This window comes from Erpetoichthys calabaricus, chromosome 4 (assembly GCF_900747795.2).
Source record: "Erpetoichthys calabaricus chromosome 4, fErpCal1.3, whole genome shotgun sequence".
Taxonomy (NCBI): Eukaryota; Metazoa; Chordata; class Cladistia; order Polypteriformes; family Polypteridae; genus Erpetoichthys; species Erpetoichthys calabaricus.
Window position 1 is genome coordinate 228,225,768 of NC_041397.2, and position 19,330 is coordinate 228,245,097.

Sequence of the window (19,330 nt, forward strand, 5' to 3'; positions counted from 1 at the left end):
AACAGACATCTCTGGCAATTTTTTTTACCATCCAACTCACTGTGTGTAGTGGTATAATAAACTTGGGTCCTCTTCGAGACAAGTTGGTAACAGTTCTTATTGATATTAACCTTTTTTAATTACTTCCCTAACTGTAGATATGAGCATTTTCAGGCAAGCAGCTATTTTATTAACCATTCCATGAATTATGAAGGTCAAAACACTTTTGCCTTATTTGAACTGTGTGTTCTCTTATCTTTCACATGTTGACAAATAAATAAGGAAATTTGACCTCTAACACCTCAGATTTATACCCCAGTTAAACAGGAATGGAAGTTTTTACATACTATAAACGTTTCTACACAGTATAATCAATTTGTAAAAAAGTAAGATATACAAAATGCTTCAGTTATACTTTGTTCATAAGAATTTCTAGGGGTGCCAATAACCATGGCATATGTGGTTTTGTTCAAAATAATTATTTCTTGATGAAAGATTATTTTTTGTCAGAATAAATTTACTTTAGTTAAAGGTTGCATTTCTCTCTTTTTTCAGTGTGAGATTAAGGTAATTCCTCAAAAGATGATTTTTTAAATAAAAAAAAACTTGTATATCAATCAATTGTTGGAGATGTACTGATGTGCTGACATCATCTTTGCAAACAAGAGAGAAGCAGCTGAGAGTTGTGTTTTTTTCTGTGGTGTGAGAGTTAATTAAAAAATACATTTTGCTCTTATAAAATTGTATTTTGCTTGCTGCTAAGGAGTGGTGATGGAATTTTTAAAGCTTTTTTTTGTTTTCCCACCATAACCTATTTGTCTATGGGGTGGGGAGCGAAAGCTTCAGATTCATCAAAAATTTCAATCTCAGGTTTTCAATGGATCTCAATATTTTACAGTCCCCTGATACCGAAAACATTGATATCGCGATGATGGGTGTGTGTCACAGTTTCCTGAAGATGGTCTAGTGCTAAAATGGCTGGGCAGAAAAATGCAAAACTGGAAACTTAAGCCTGTTATGAGATGATGATGTGCTGATTAGTTTTTGAGCCAAATCATGCAAGAGAAAGAGGTACAATAAAGGAACCCTCAAATATCGTAATTCTGCAATTAATTATAAATTATTCTCCTCAATTGCTATCATAATGGCCTATTTTATGATAAAAAATATCAGCATCAGAGTGGTAAATAATTACTGAAAAGTTATACAATAGTTCGGGTAACTTGGTTCCTAGGGTGCAAAGACTACTGATGCTCACATCCGAATTTTTTCTCTTTAGAAGGGTTTTTTGGTTATATTTTCACCCGCACAGGAGCAAAAGCAGCTCGGTGTTTGGGGGCATGTTTCAAAAAGTTACTTGTTACTTATACTTGTTCTTGTTATTTGTATTTGAACTAGTGTTGGTGAGGCAGGGAAGTAAGCAGCAAATGTAACTAAATAACTGGTATCGTAGTGACTAATAATTACTAAGTAACAGAAACAGTGATTACTTAGTGGGGGAAAAAAGGGTACAGCTGACTTCAAAGCAGTAAAGGGGAAGTTTCAGCAGTACATAGGCAGGTGGCCCTCGTAAGACGCCGATCAGGCACAAGCGGTTGTAGGAAAAGACAAGACAGTAACAAATTAACTAGCAGGAGATATTCACTAAGCAGGTGTTTCTACATTGAACAGTTCTTAGTGGTCAGGAAAGTACAGCAGTTAAGAGGGCAACAGCGTGAGAGTTCATTAATATGAAGGAGAACAAATGGTGCGAGTGGAGAGTTTTTAAGTAAGAAATAAGAGGAGTGCAAAGTTAAGAGAGCAGATAGAGAAGAGTACAGTTAACCTCATAGAAGGACGTACAGCAGGCAGTCAAGGAAAGAATATTAAAAGAGCTAAAGGGGCCAGAAGGTGTAAAATAACAAGGCAGTTCTTCAATCTAATTTTTTGAGTTATTTGTTTTTACCATTTAAGTTAAAACATTTTATTTTAATAAAAAGAAAAGTTAAGGCAGTTTTAGTAATCCTAACTCAAATTTTAATGATGAGACCAGTACAATGCAAGTTCTGTTGGATGTTGGACTTTTTTAGATGACAGCTTGGAGGAGCCAGTCTTCTACAAGGGCTACATCTGCATTAGATGTTAATTGATCCAGCACCTTGGGCTCCGGGTCACTGAACTTTAGGAGTTGGCTGGCCCGAGTTATTGTACATACAGTAATTGGTGGACCTGGCCCAGGATATCCTTTACAGAGATAGTGTGCACCCCTAATGTGGCACGGGAGGAGATTACAGACCAGACAGGTAGAGATAGGTGGGTCATGGTCATAAGGCATAATTTAAAGGGTGCACACTGTTCAGGGGCATCAGCCCCAGAAGTGGAAGTGTCAAACCGTTTTCATGTCCTTACAGAGCTGGATGGTGTCTCTAAAGATTCTGAAGTGGCAGGAATGAGGAGCTCACTGTGCCACCTCAAAACCATGTTCTCAGAAAGAGAGAGGTAGTGATAGTTGGGAACTCAACCATTAGACGGATTGAAGTACAGGTTTGTTCCAGAGACAGAGAATCTTGCATGGCGTGTTACCTTCCAGGTACACAGGTGGGCCCTGAAACGGTGAATAGGCTCTCGCTCAGAGAGTGGAAGGATCCAGTTGTCATTGTCCATGTTGGAACAAATGACATACACAAGGGTAGTCCATCAGTTATACAATCCAAATTTAAAGAGTTAAGTACCAGGCCGAGGAGCAGAACTGACAAGGCAGTCTTCTCCAACTGCCATGAGCCAGTCCAGGTAAGACTGAGGAGAATATAAGGCTTAACATGTGGCTCAAATCTTGGTGTAGGGCAGAAGGGTATACGTTTATGGGGTACTGGGACTCCTTTTGGTACAGATGGAGCTTGTTCCAATGCAACAGGTTACAGCTGAACCGCAGGTGAATCAAGTGTGTTGGGAAGGCATATAAGTAGATTTATTGAGGATTGCGAAAACTAGGGAATAGGGAGCAGGGAGTATAGGACAGGCCAGGTTTAGAAATGTACAAGAAGAAACAAAAAATATTGTAAAAAATAAAAATGCACAGTAATGTAAAGTCTAACCCAATGTTTATATGTAAAAGTAAAACTATTGACACATTAAAAATAGCTTGCCTTAATGCTAGAAATATCAAAAATAAAACAAGTAAGTTGGTGCTGTATGTAGAGGAGCATAATTACGATATGATAGTAGTAATATAAACCTGGCTAAATAACAAAGAGTAGACAATGGAGCGATACACATTTTTTTGGGAAGATGGATTGAACAGAAAAGGAGGTGGGGGTTGCAGTTTATGTCAAACATAATTTAAACACAAGTCCTCATCAATTGGAGGATGAGCCCCATTTTAGAGAGGGCATGTGGCTTCACCTGGAAAGCGTTTGGGAAAGAGGCCTTATTTTAGGAATGTGTTATAGACCGCCCAATGTAGACAGTGATTACAACACACATCTTTTTACTAATATTAAAAAGGCAAGTTTACAGAGGGTTATTATAGTCATGGTGGACTTTAACTACTCCAGTATTAACTGGGATAACCTTGCAAACAGCGAAACACAAGAGCAGGAGTTTTGAGAAGTATTCTGTGACTGGTTTTTAACATAGTATGTTAAAGTACAAATGTGGGTGGACACCTGTCTAGATTTAGTATTTTGTAATAATCAAGATAGAATTTAGGGTGTAGAGGTAATTGAACCACTAGGGTCAAGTTACAATAATATAATAGAGTTCTCAGTGTTTTGTAAGAGTGCAGATGCAAAGACTAAAATTGTTAAGTTTAACTTTGGTAAGGCAAATTTTGAACAGATGCGTCAAAGTCTAAGGAAGACAGACTAGGATAAGCTTTTAAGTATAGAGACAGTCGAACAGCAGTGGAACAGGTTTACAAAACATTTACATGTAATGCAGAACAGTTACATACCTAAACTTAGAATTAGGACAAAACTAAAATACTTCTACAGAAGGTTAATAAAGAGTTAAAATGGAAAAAACAGCTGTATAAGGCATATAAGAATAATAACTCCAATGTGAATTGTAGGGCATATAAGAACATGAGGGCAACCATTAAGAAGGATATTAGGGAGGCTAAAAGACAGTTAGAGAGGAATACAGCAGATAAGGTGAAAGACAACCCAAAGGGACTATTTTAGTAGTAAAAGAACAGTCAAGGAGTAGGTGAAGTGCATCAGGAAGAGTAAAGGGGAATTAAAAAAATATAAACATTGACATAGTGGATGTTCTAAACTTGCATTTTTCTGAGGTGTACACATTTGAGGAAGTAGATAACCTACCAACATTAAATGGGACTACTAAGGAGGTAGTGAGGGATTTAGAAATTGTGGAGGGAGTATTACTGCTTAGATTAAATAGACTGAAATCAAACAAATCTCTAGCACCAGATAATATTTACCCTTGAGTTCTTAAGGAGGTAAGTGTGTAAATATATAAGTCCTTGAAGCATATTTTTAGGAAATCACTGTACACTGGGAAAATTCCAAAGGACTGAAAAATGGCAAATATTATCCAGCCATATAAAAGGGGTGACTGGGCAGACCCAAGCAACTACAGGCCAGTAAGCTTAACATGCATCACAGGAAAATTAATGGAAGGAATTATTAAAGATAAGATTGAGCAACACATGGTAAGAACAAGAGTTTTACTAAACAGTCATCAATGGTTCAGAAGAAAGAGGTTATGTTTTACCAACATGCTGGAATTCTATGAGGAAGTAACAAAAGGATATTATTAAAGAGAAGCATATGATATTATTTATCTTGACTTTCAGAATGCATTTGATAAGATGCCACATGAGAGGTTGGGCATCAAACTAAAAGAAGTAGAACTTCAGGGTGATGTTTGTAGATGGGTGCAGAAATGGCTCAGACACATGAAGCAGAGGGTTATGGTGCATGGAACCGTATCAGAATTGGGTGAGGTTAAGAGTGTGACATACAGGGGTCGGTGCTAGGGCTGCTGCTATTTTTAATTACATATAATAATTTGGATTGGAATATAAATAACAAGCTGGTTAAGTCTGGTTTGCAGATGATACCAAAATTGGTGAACTGACAAATAATCTGGAATTAGTTGAATCATTACAGCATACAGGCTTGGGAAGATTTGTGGCAGACGAAATTTAATGTCAGTAAATGTAAAGTATTACATGTAGGAAGTAAAAATGTTAGGTTAGAATATACAATGGGAGGTCTGGAAATCAAAAGCACACCTTAGGTGTAGTGGACTCTACACTTTTAACTTCCAAACAATGTTCAGAAGCAATTAAGAAGACAAACAGAATGCTAGCTTATATAGCATGATGTGTAGAGTACAAGTCCAAGAAGGTTATGCTTAAGCTTAATAACACACTGGTAAGACATCATCTTGAATACTGTGTACAGTTTTGGTCTTCAGGCTACAAAAAGGACATAGCAACACTACAGAAAGTCCAGAAAAGGCTGATTCCAGGGCTACTGGGGATGAATTATGAAGAAAGATTAAAAGAGCTGAGCCTTTTCAGTTTAAGCAAAAGAAGATTAAGAGGAGACATGATTGAAGTGTTTAAAATCATGAAGGGAATTAGTGCAATGGATCAAGTGTGTTATTTTAAAATGAATTAATCATGAGCATGGGGACACAGTTGGAAACTTGTTAAGGGTAAATTTCACGTAATCTTTCTAGTTAGCCAATAAAAGGTGTCATTTTGCTTGGCTTTTCTCTACATTCATAATGGCTAACACGGTACAACACCCTAGTACTACATAAACATTAGAAAGTTTATCTTTATACAGAGAACCATAGACACTTGGAAAAAGCTACAAAGTACAGTAGTGTGTGGTAGACAGTAGGACTTTAGGGACCTTCAATACTTGACATGATGATATTTTACAAGAATAAAGTGAATTGGACTGGCGAGCTTTGTTGGGCTGTTTGGCCTGTTCTTGTCTAGATTATTTTAATGTTCTCTTTTACTCAACTATTCTCAGGGGTGGCAATAATTGTGGAGGGGACTGTACATATGATTTATAGTCAACTGAGTTGAGGCCATTTATACTTATGGTTGAGGGCCATAGGAAAACAATAGGATAATAATGTTTAGAAATAAAAAAAAACAGCCTTTACTTGCCACAAAGGCTATATGCCTTTTGTTTACCAAATGCTTGCAGCCACAGAATTATTCACTGCTTCTATGAGTGTGAAAATTGATGGTAGAGCTTCAGAGGCAGCCAACCAACAAACGGAAAACAAACTAGTAGAGTTTGATTCACAAAGTTGAAATCTTTGGGGCACTGACTGACCGTGCCACACAAGACATTTTTGTTTCCGATCTATGCAGATGGATCACTTATTTTTCTTCCATCATGAACACCGAAACACCTTGTAAAAAGTAATAAATCTTTTGTCATTATTATACACTATGTCATAGGATCTTATATGTTTTTTTGAGTCTTGGAGGGCACTTTAAGGTTTGTTTTAAATGGCATTGCTCCATGTGGATAATTTTTATGCATTCAGCCTGCACTGCCTTCCCTTACGTGGAAAATATGTCTGGCCACCGAGACTTGAAGATCAGTTTGTGCCTTACCATAGTGGCAGTATACATACCGTTGACCCACACCAGACCCACCACAGCCTCAGGTGCAATGTCCTGTACACTTTTTGAATGACATACAGCCAAACTGACAAATGGAGCAATAAGTTGGCACACAAATGTATATATTTCCCATACTCATAATCTCAGATGCTGTTTCTATTGTTTTGTGTCTGTTCATACACCTACTGTACTGCATGCTCTTACTCTCTGATCATTGACTGCTTGCTGTTCTTGTGTAGTGGTTATTCATGTTTCAGCTACCCTTAAGACTTGACACTACATATTAGTTTTTCTGCAGTTCTAGTACAGTTAGGTGAAGCCCAAACAATGATTCAAGCCCAAGGGCCTTCTATCATCACTCTCCACCAAGTCCACACCTGGCTTTCATGATGATACCTGTCAGAACACAGTAGAATCTATTTTCTGATTTTTAATAACTTTTCAAGCACGAAGGTTCACAATTATGTAAAGAAACTTTCTCAACTATGGTGGTTTTAGAGGTCAACACAAATGGTACAAAATGACAAAAGTCTTACAAGTTTATGAATATAATATTAAAAGTGACACTGTTCTGGAACAGGATGCACTGAGAATTGTAAAGATTAGGTGTAAAAATACTTAACACTTTAAAATCCACTCACAGAGTGATTACAATTCGCTTATGACCTATTTCTGAGCAAAGAAAACAAATATTATATTCAGAACTATTAAATTTAATGTTCAGTTTAATTATGATACAGAACTAAACTTATTATCTTTTTAACAATGCCATATTTACTAAAAGTAAAACTTAAACTAATACAATATATTACAGTAAAATGCAATATGAAGAAAAAAATAAAACTAAACTGATATTTTAAGTAAGATCAGAAATAATATAGAAATAAAAACTAGTATAAAAAGGCAAAACTATAATAGCTTTGCTTCATGGGGCCTACACCTGTACACATGCGTATTCACACTCACACAGGGTTAAAGCAGGATCACAATTTAACCAAATAGGCACATCTTTTGGGACGTGTGAGTGCCCAGAGTAAAACCAAAGCAGACACACAGAGAATATGCAAATACCACAAAGAGTTGCTTGTGAAAACTGAATGCAGGTTGTCACAACTGCTTGACGACAGCGTTAACCATTTCACAAATATGAAGTACTGCATGTGACGATCAGTTTACATATAGATTAAAATGCCCCAGAACATGACAAAAGAGTTGGCATCTGACTTATACAAACCTAGCAACACCCGGTTTGGTATTTCAGATCTAGCAAGTTCAAAATCACAGCTTCTCCATGCCCTTGAGTTCTGGCAACAACAGCTCTAATGTCTTAAATTTGACAGATTTGACATTAAATGATGTTTCAACGTGAAGAGCTAGACCCCCTACATCACTCATTTGTTTCTTTCCCTACATATACTTTAAAGAATTTGAAAGCAACTGTTTTTGTGTCAACTAAAATCAGGTTAGCAGTCATTCAATTTTTTTCCAAAAGTAAAATCATTCTTTGCCACAAGTGTCTATTGCAAACAGACTTCCTTATTGCTCCTGCTGATAGAAAAAATGCTTTAAATTTCAACACCGGATATCTCATTCACCTTTTTTTTTATATTTTTAAACTGACATGTATATTTACAAATTCTGGTTAAACATTTCAAACATCAGTTTCAAAAATGACAAAAATAAATACATCTGTACCTAATTTATATGACCTACTGAACAATAAATTATATAATAAAATTCAGTATTAGTAAACTTTTTTTAAAGACTGCAATAAGAATTCACTTAAAATTAATTAAATCATGTAATCATGCAAAAAATGGAAATGGAAAATGAAAGGATTTTATATCAAGCCATTAAATCGTGTTTTCCTTACTGTAAGATGTATTGACTTATCAATTCAGATTTTTTTTTTTGATAAATAAAATAAATGTTTTACTGTTATATATCAAAAAAAATCTGCCAATGGAGAAAGCAAAATTTACTTGGCAAGATTTCTTAAAATGAGGTAAAATAATCTTAAATGCACATTTCTTGATAAGTTAATAAATCTTAAAATAAGGAAAACAAGACTTAACAGCTTGATATAAAACCTTTTCACTTGCTTAAGTTTCATTTTTTTGCAGTAAGATAGATAGATAGATAGATAGATAGATAGATAGATAGATAGATAGATAGATAGATAGATAGATAGACAAAGCATATTTTGAATGTGAAATATTTTAATATTCATTATTGAATGACCTAATTCAGCAGCAAACTTGTTTTTTGGATATTTTTCAATTTCATCCCACAATAATCATGTATTCAACCTGTATACAAGCTGACAACAATTTTATTGTGATCACACGTTGATAACTGATGGAATACAGAGAGCACTTATAATAACAAGTTTTTCATTACAAATACATTTGCATATATAAATTATCAGTCATTTTAATTTAAAAAATAAATATTGAAGAAAGAAACAAAAGGCATTATTTGGCTGCTCTTTGTCACAGTGCAAATTTTGGCAGAGATACTAATTTACTGCTAAAAGTTTTCTAATTTACACCATTAGAGATAAACATTTTTTCTTCTAGTGCAAACACTAAAAGTATGCTTTGCATTGATTCAGGGACGTCACGTGGCCATTTGCTATCAGCATAATAAAATCAATAGCAATCTTGGATGATCTGGAAAGTTGTTCACTCTCTTTTCAGGGTATCTACAGATCTGTATTCACTGTTTTCTCACTGCTCTGGCTAGGTTTGGGCACAAATTATGAAGATCTGTCCTGCAGTGTGGGGTTATGGAGCGTAATTTTTTGAGGACGACCTTAATTTGGTTGTTTGGTGTCACATATCCTTGCTACTGCATTAGAGACCCTGGACATCAGACATTTGTCAGGAAGGGAACATCTTGGTAATTTTTATGTGCAGTTCAATGTAATATCTTAACTTGAGTAACAAGTGAAACTACTCACTGACACTTCAGAGTGAAGATAGTCAAGCACATTTTAAAGTATGACTTTTGAATTTGAAGTACGAACTTAAAAAATGTTTCCTTACATTCCTCCAAGACTGCAAGTTACAGTTATTTTTACAGCTTATTTTGATATTCACCATACTTACTACTGAAACAGTTGCTATCAAACAGAAAAAAAACTCTCACCTAGGCTATGTGATGCAAAGAAAGCCATGGAACTTTGAAGTCTATCTGGTCTGATTGTTTGAACCACCAAGACCTTAAAAAAGAACAGAAAAAACAGTTATTTTGCAAAGAAAATTCCAAAAATAAAAAACAAAACAATCTGGAAACCTCATCTCTATATGTCCGTAGAGATTAATATAATCAACATAATATTATAAAGAACACGTGTTATAAAATAATTAAATGCCAATTACTAACACCCGTATAATGAGGGGTCACACATGTAGGCTAAAATCCTCATACAGAATTGCAAAGGACTTCTGAAGTTTTGTTTTTTAATATGCCAAAGAACATCTGTTTGGGTCTCAAAAAAATTATATCCATGGCCACAAATATATTGTCTGATAGTTCAACAAATTAGTAGGCAGAAAAGATGGACAACCTCAGAGACTGAGAGAGTGAAAGTAGATTTAGAAACGAGAGAAAGAGCTAATACTAGTTATCTTGTGTTTTCATCAATACAACCTCAGACAAGAGTATGCTGTTAAAAACAGGTGGCATTCTGTAGGATTTTTCAACAAGGAATTTCCCTAAATCATGTATGCTTTTTGGATGGTAGGTCAATGACAGTTCCATAAAAGATAGGTAGGAGACTGATATGATACAGTAAGATTGTAAAATAAGAAAGGAAAAGGAGTGCAGAGAAAAAATGCCCAAATTTCATTGGCCACATATTGCAACATGCCATTTATCTTTAGCTTTTTATTCACTGCCAGTATGTAATAATAAAGAATTACCTGCTGAAACAATGTAATTTTCTTAGAAATAGAAGCTGGGAAGTCTTGTTCACATGTAGAACTCTGAGAAAAATGTTGCCAGAGTGCTGCATCATCAAGACATAAACTCTGATATAAGGAAGGAAATGTGTTCTGAAAGAAAGAAAACATGATGATAGATATGCTTACAAAAATAATATTTAAATTTTTTTTAAATTATACTGAGTTGAAGCAGCTTTTATATAGTCTGTCCACCTTGTCTCCACAGAAAGGTGGACATGTCAGTGAAGTGACATGAATGCCAAGGATCTCGGCAATTTCCAAAGTAACAGTATAGACACTCAGTTATGATACATAATGTAAACAATGATAGTGTTTAAGTTTATATCTGGGTAAATCTCAGTCATATACAGAATATCCTCTAGTTCTACTTGCACCAAGCACTCCATAATACAACTAAAACTCTTTCATCAATCACATTTATCTTATTTAAAACTGTCCAAAATGCACCCAGGGCAAGACCCAACCTGCAAGAGTTTGCATCCAGCATTACTAGACAATATGTTTTGGGAATGCACATACATTTCAGACAGCCTTGGTTTAACAATCACTCATAATCCATTATCGGAGATATTTGGTGTACTGCCAGATGGGATTAAAGTGCATAGGGAGAAACTGATCGTAATGTCCAATAAAATATGCTATGACACGTTACTAGTACATAGACTTATCTTGCTTAACTGGAAGAATCCCAACCAGCCTTTTATAAATGACTGGGTAAGTGACATTCTATATTATTTTAAATTATAAAAAATCTAATTCTGTTTTGGTAAATACGGCCAAAACTTTTTTTTAAAAAACATAGCTAGAATTCAAGAATCTGTGATTGACTCTATTATGCTATTAATAGTTGTGTTATAAAGGTTAAATCCCATTAGAGCGAAAACCGAGGTAACAAAAGTTTCAGAATAACGAATACTTTTTGTTGCCCCGGTCAAACGTTCATTGAATATCATGTTAAACAAATCTAATTTTAACGAAATTGAAATCTCAGTATAAGAAATGTTTTTTTAACCAAAAATGGCCACTGAAGATAATAACGCGATGCAAAAAATACTTAGTGCTACACTTTGCATGTCAAGTCCCAGGAACCCTGCAACAGGTTGTCTCAAAGGAAGAAGAGTCTGTTGTGAAATTTCCGGTCTTGGGCAGTCGCAAAATTATACACATAGCCTAATTTGGAGTCAGTGCTCCACTGAGCATCTGCGTGGGTAGTTGTGTCATGAACAGATAATGTACCTGTTCAAGTTTCATAGCACTTTTCAATGTTTTCCTTGAGATGAACAAAAAAAAAAAGTGAGAAACGGCATCAGTTTACAATGAAAGAAAAATTAACAATAATGGAAAAAGTTGTTTCCAGAATTTGGAATCTTCACCTTTCATCTTCACCCAATGACTCGTTTTCATTATGTATTTTCATACCTGCATTTCTATTAAAAATGGTTACATCTAACATCTCATGTTCATTCTGTATTTTCATACTTGTATTTGTATTAAAAAATTACATCTAATATTTCATTTTCAAATAATTTTTTTTTGCAGTTTAAGACTGGATTATAGAGTTGCATGAGAGACAGGAAGCTGAGTCCAGGTTTTCAAGGAAAATACAGGTACTTTATTACTATACAGAGAAGACAGGTACAGTGTGAAGACTTCATTCAGAATAGGAGCTGTTAGGAGCTGTGAGACGGGTGATGACCTGCTTTAGCTCCTTTCTTCAGATTAGAAGAACACCAGTGCCTTGGAATCATTGCTATGGCAGGCAAAGTCTGGAGAAGACAGATCAGGAGAGTGTGAGGAGGAGCAGATCAAAGCCCAGCATTAAAAAATATTGTGAGATAAACACGGTACGCGCGGTAATCCTGATCCTGCACAGGACAACCAATTACTTTGCCCTTGGTGTACTGTTTATCAGACAAAGTACAATAGCTATAGAGCTGTCCTTGCACTGCTGCCATTAAACATGGTGAACTGCCAGTGGCCCAGGTCACAATACTATACATATTTTTCCATATTTGTTATAACAAAGTTTCTGAAATATTTGTATGGTCCTGTGAGTTTTGTTATTACAGGATTCCACCTGTATTAAAAACTTGGAGGAGTTTTTTTGTTTTGTTGTTTTTGCTCATGTCTCTCTTCTTTTTTTGTTTGTCTTGGATTGGGCCTAGGTACTGGAAACATTCCTCAGGGGTTTTGATCCATATTGACTTGATAGCATCACGCAGTTGCTGCAGATTCATGATGTGAATCTCCTGTTCCACCACATGCCAAAGGTTCTCTACTGGATTGAGATGTGGTGACTGTGGAAGCCATTTGAGTACAGTGAACACTTTTTCATATTCAAGAAACCAGTCTGTGATGACCTGAGCTTTGCGACGTGGCGTGTTATCTTGCTGGAAGTAGCCATCAGAATATGGGTACACTTAGGTCATAAAAGGATGGACATGGTCAGCAGCAATACTCAGGCAGGCTTTGGTATTTAAATGATACTCAATTGGTACTAAGGGGCCCAAAATGTGCCAAGAAAATACTCACCACACCATTACATCTCCACCACCAGCCTGAACCATTGATACAAAGCAGGATGGATGCTTTCCTGTTGTTGATGCCAAATTCTAACCCTACCATCCAAATGTTGCAGCAAAAATTGAGACTTATTGGCCTAGACAATGTTTTTCCAATATTCTATTTTCTGATTTTGGTGAGCCTGTGTTAATTGTAGCCTCAGTTGTCTGTACTTAACTGACAAGAGTGGTACCCCATGTGGTCTCCTGCTGCTGGATTAATATTGTATTTTTACATTAGTTTTAAAACCTAATTTAGACCCCACCAATTACTTTCTCATTCAAAAATATCATTTTGACCTTCAGGGTTGTTCTGAGGTGTAATATGTCTGTTAAAATGTCATGCACCTTTAGCTAACTATACACAATTTAATTAAAATTTTCACGAGTGGGTCCTCATGTTAGTAAAGATAAGATTTAGGCATGAACAAGAATTTTCACCCCATCCAGTTTTAGGGCTAATAGTGAGGATTATTTTAACAAATTTCAGTACACCAGTTAGGAGGCCAGAGTACATATCGGTTAATGGTTACCATCAAATATATATGAGATTACTCTCTGTGACAGCATGAGGCAACATCTGTGTGTAATGGAGTATAGCACTCTGATTTCAAAGGGTTAAATGCCCATTTTCTATTGCTTAACACTTGAACATTTGCGACAAGAGCATTGGAAAATTAGTTAATAAGCCTATGTGGCACAGAAATAAATATTGTTACTGTTGTATAATATGATTGTAGTATTGATATCAATTAAGTGGCTTTCATATTTATTGCTTAAAAATATAAAAATGTGTGTTTAATGTTCAGGATATATGTAAACCATTAAAATGCTATTTTCAAAAAAACATTAAAATTTTAAACACAAGCAAAACAGATTTAATCGGTATTTCAGAACTGAAAAGAATTCAAGGTTTAAGTTAAATGACCATGGAGGTGGGGATCTGTCATGTGTTTCTGACTTCTTTTCTTTTGCTCATGTAGATTTCCTTCACCCCAAGCCACATTTACACTTCACATGGAGATGCACTTTAGCCAGTTACAGTAGTCTGAGAGCAAGCAAAGCATCAGCAGGAACTTGTGAACACAGCAGCTGAATATGATGAGCAATTTAAAGTAAGGTTTCTTGATTCTTGAATTTCTTTGATCACATTAGTGTGTGAATAGAAAATTTGTTATAAATCAGCCTACATGTACTCAGTGGCGGCTGGTGGTCTTTCAAACAGGGGAAGTACATTTTAGGCCTACCTCATAAAATCAGTCAATTATTGCATCATGTTATTTATATGTAAATTCTGCCCTCCTTTCTTTTTGTAGAAAATGGAGTGTGACTCTGAAATATCAACTTGGAGTCTTTACCAAAGACTTGACCAGTTTCCTCTCAATGGTCAGTAGATTAAGGCTGAATAAATGGTTTTGGCCCATTGTATTGCGGGTATAAAACCTGGCTCATCTTATGCAGGAGAAGCGCCTCTCTACACCTACTGATGTAGCTCCAATTGTTGCCACTAAAGACAATAGCTTGTATAGCTGAGGCATTGCACTATCCAACTCCATGTCTTTAAAAAAAAAACACCCAGAAATTATACAGCTTACCACTGGCTGGCTAGTTCCTGCACCACTCTCCACGATCTAGTTTGAAATTACCAAACAAATTTTCTAAACTGAAACAAGGGGCAAACTCAAGGAAGCTATATTTATGTTTTTATTTACAGTAGGAAATGACTTGGTAAAAATTGTAATGGAACTGAACTTGAAATGCTCCAATGCCAATACACTGTCAATCAAAAAGAGGTCCACCTACTTTGACAGTTCTTCCAAGCATCATTCTGCCAGCCCACTGCCCCATTTACTGCCAAAGACACTGAGCTACCCTGGAAATGACATTTTGAAGCATTTGTAAAATAAACATCTAGCTTTGCTGAAATTAAAACAAACCATATTCTGAAGTCCTTTGAAGCTGCACTTCAATGGGTTTTAATGGATTATGTTGCCATGGGAATGAATGAGAAAAAAAATCACGTTAGATGACCAGCAATAAATTATTGCTGATTGTGAATGAACTAAACACATTCTAGCACACTCTTTGTAATAGTAATGTAAATACAACAGTACATATTTCACACAATTTTTTATGACATTTTAAGCGGAGGCAGAGCTTTACTTGTACTTTTAGAGCAGAAGCCTCTGACATACTCCTGTCAACTGGAGTTAGAAAGACAATTTTAACTTGTGATGTACTTCATTTTAATATGACCCTGAATCCCTGAGCGTGGCATGATGCATATTAATATCTGTCTTAAATGTGACATGGTCAAACAAAATGCTCAACTTCAGTATAGAGAATTTGATACAGGAATACACTGCGTCTACTTTTCCAAAAATACTGCACAATAAGCATTAGAGCTGCTTTACAGATCCCAATATCAATTCACAGTACAAAAAAAGCAACAATCAATCACTTAATAAATCTCCATTCTTGTTCACAATGTATCCATAATATATCGGGACAAAAATATTTATTTATTATTCCCCACCTCTGGTTACCAGTCATGCTAAAAATCAGGTACATTTTTGCTTCAGCATTACCAGCGAGTGAAAAAATGTCTTAACACCTCTATACTTACTACTTTTAAATGTATCATAAATTGCTTCAAAAAGCAGTATGTATTATACCTTGAATAAACTCACTGCAGCTTTTCTTTCTTGGTCAATCCATGATGGGATTTGATCTTTCTGAGACTTTTGAGAATCCTTGAAGCAAAAAACAGACAATTAATTAAGGTCTTTAATTTAATACACTGGATAATCCACCTTCAAATTGAAATGTAACATTTTTTTACAACAAAAACATACCATTTTTCTTATCATATCACCAACTATCAGTCCAGTTAATGCATCCCATTCCTAGAGATAATGAGGGAGAAAAAGTAAAAACATATTACAAAACGTTTTTTAGTGCTATAAATAAATGTCAAGCAATCACTGGGTTCTGTACAAGTAAGACTATATATTATTTGCTTATAGTCAATACTTAATTTAATTTGTATGCATTTCATTATTTTAGTCTTATGTTACGTAAATCAATGATATACTTTACAACCATAAAATTTGTTTATTCATTATATTTCAGTCACTCTGAATACATTGAGAAAACCTCATACAAAGGTGCTTGTCAACCTGCTTCACTTTGGGCTATTGTTATACAAATAGTACTTTGACTTTATCACATTGCCAGCATCTTTTCACTTTCATTACTTTATGTTAGATGAAAGGAAGAATGATCATAAAATTGCTTTTTCTGCTTCAGGCAAAAGAAAAATAAATATGTGTTTAGAAAACATAGTATCTAAACTAATAAAACTTTGTGAAAAGAGTGTATTGACTACTGAAGCAGGCTTTGCATTTGACCTACCTAGCACAGCCGCTACTTGCACAATTAAGCGATAAAACCAGAATTTTAAGACATGACTAAACACCACTCTAACAAACAAAAACGCTTTACGATGAAAGAGTTCCATGTAGCATGTTATAAAGAATTTAAACAGAAAAAGTAATTTCTTTCTCTCCACTGTTCTTAATTATTAGCAACATTTTTATGTCGAGATTTTTGGTTTGGACATGTGCAGAGGAGAGATGCTGGGCATACTGAGAAAAGGATGCTAAGGATAGAGCTGCCACACAAGAGGAAAAGAGGAAGGCTTAAGAGAAGGTTTATGGATGTGGTGAGAGAGTACATACAGGTGATGGGTGGATCCTCAGTGGCAACCCCTAATGGGCTGAAAGAAGAAGAAGAAGATGATGATGATTTTCATTTAGTGATTTATTGTTTTGTACTTTTTCATTTAGTGATTTATTGTTTTGTACAACTATAAGAATTGTTTAGACCTTATGACCTGTTTATGGCCTTTTATTTTTGGATCTAGTTTGAATTCAGATGTAGAATTCCCCCAAGTCAACAGAAAATAATTGATTCCATAAGGTACTGGCTTTGTGTCTAAAAATTTAGTAAACAACGTAATTATTAATAATATATATATATATCTTTTCTGTGGGTATAGTATGCAAATCAATAAAATCAAAATATACTTGAATATATTAGAATTGTAGCCAGTAATATAACAAAGCAAAAAAAATGTCCCGCTAACATGAAGAACAGGTTTGTGCATTTGTCATTTATTTTCTCTGTATTTTATTTTGCATTGTTTGAACAGTGATCAGACAGACAGACAGACAGACAGACAGACAGACAGACAGACAGACAGACAGACAGACAGACAGATAGATAGATAGATAGATAGATAGATAGATAGATAGATAGATAGATAGATAGATAGAGTACCAGTAGCCAGGAATTATACCAAGTTAGATACAAACATTTAAGTACACAATATACAAAAAAACATTAATTAAGTACTAATTTTACAGTCTAATATGGGTAATGTAGATGGTGCATATGATAATACCAGTGCAATTGGAATTGTGCAAATATTACTAATACCAAAGTGGCAGGAAGCACATAATATTAAAGTGACAGATACTGAAGTTATATAATATTAAAATAAAATAAAGTGACATGGCTTATGCTGATAGGGAAACATGTTTAAAGTGACACATTATGAAAAAGGTTATACAGTGATGACCAACTAATGATATATCAGATAGCTAATAGCTAATATAGCTTATGAGGTGGTCCCCACAAGAGCAGAGAAGGTGCATCAGGCCCAGAACTCAACCACCCCCTGCCCCTGTTGCAAAGAGTTTAATGGCTCTATGGTGTATAGTGGGTGATCCATAATAGATAGCAGCTTGCACAGTGTCCACCTCTCTGTCACTGTCACCATAGAGTTCATTTCCATGCCAACCACATCCTGTTTGCCTGATCAGCTTGTCAATACAATCAGCATCTCACTTCATCAAGCTACCCCAGCACACCACAGCATGATAGAGAGTATTGGCAACCACTAACTGATAGAACATCTGCAAGAGTTTCTTACATATGTTAAAGGAGCACAGCCTCTTCAGAAAATAGAGCCAGCTTTGCCCTTTCCTGTACAGAGTGTTTGTGTTCTCTGACCAGTCCAGGTATTTATAGGTCTTGACTCACTCCACATTGACCCCTTCAGTACAGCCAGGTCTCAGTGGTGGTCTAGTCATGCGGTAGTTCACAACCATCTCCTTGGTTTTGGAAGTGTTCCACAGCAGTTGGTTTAACCAACACCATCCCACAAAGCCATTTATCAGACCCCTGTACTCCTCCTGTCCACTCCTGACATACCCGACAATGGCAGTGTCATCTGAGAACTTCTGCATGTGGCATGTTCCCGAGTTGTAGCTAAAATTGCATGTGTTGAGAGTAAAGAGGAAAGGAGAAAGAACAGTCCCATGTGGAGCTCCTGTACTACTGATTACCTTATTGTAATTGGGGGTTAATTAAAGCAGAAAACAAAATGTTATTCAATTTATCTTTTTCACACAACCAATTTTGTAAATCTTTTGCAAACTGATTTTAATAGGAACTAACAACTGAATATTACCTAGGAGAATGTGAAAGGGCTTATTATTAACATGACAGAGGATGTTTAACAAACTTATGTTCCCAAGAACAGTACAAAACAATATTTCATTGTCTACAGTATGTACTATCCCCCATTATAAATACGTGCTATTTTTTTTCAAGAACTAAATGTTACAAATAAGTGTGGATCGGAGTCTGGTCTATTATTTTGCAGATTTGTGCTGTTAAAGAGAGAATCCAAAAAGAAGGATTCTTCTTTTTGGGCGCATATACCATCAGCACAGAGCTGCCAGATCTAAACACTAACGTGGCAAATTGCTTGCGTACTGAAGTGACTTTAGCTGCAGGTGGAAGTCACATTTTACTTTATGGTGCCAAGCAGAGTGCAGCAGCCTATTAGCTGGTGAAAGCGCTGTGAAGAAGATGTCTGTTGCTACGGTTCTGACTTTGTCCAGTCTGATAGTGGTCACAGGACATTGTATCTTTAATTGCTGCTACAACAAACAGTTCTGAGCAGGCATCAGCTACAGCATTGCTCTTGCGAAAAGAATGCAGATAAATGTCATGAACTCAAAGAGGGAGAGGCAAGTTTGTTGTACCACATGAATGTCACTGAGAGAATAAAACTAAATAATAAAAAAAACAAGCGCTAACTTTTACAAATAGCCAAAATTTACACCAGGTGTTGCTGATTCAAATCAAAT

At 35.6% G+C, this 19,330-nt stretch overlaps 1 protein-coding gene across 3 annotated transcripts in view; it reads right to left on the bottom strand.

Moving 5' to 3' along the window:
* The window catches only part of LOC114651221 (cytoplasmic dynein 2 heavy chain 1), a 462,099-nt gene that overhangs the window by 185,926 nt on the left and 256,843 nt on the right, over positions 1-19,330 (bottom strand). For all 3 annotated transcript variants that reach the window (XM_051926883.1, XM_051926882.1, XM_051926881.1), the window contains 4 exons: positions 15,965-16,015; positions 15,785-15,862; positions 10,507-10,638; positions 9,731-9,803 (listed from right to left, as the gene is read on the bottom strand). In XM_051926883.1, coding sequence (XP_051782843.1) covers positions 9,731-9,803; positions 10,507-10,638; positions 15,785-15,862; positions 15,965-16,015 — 334 coding nt within the window. The remainder of the gene's footprint in view (positions 1-9,730; positions 9,804-10,506; positions 10,639-15,784; positions 15,863-15,964; positions 16,016-19,330) is intronic.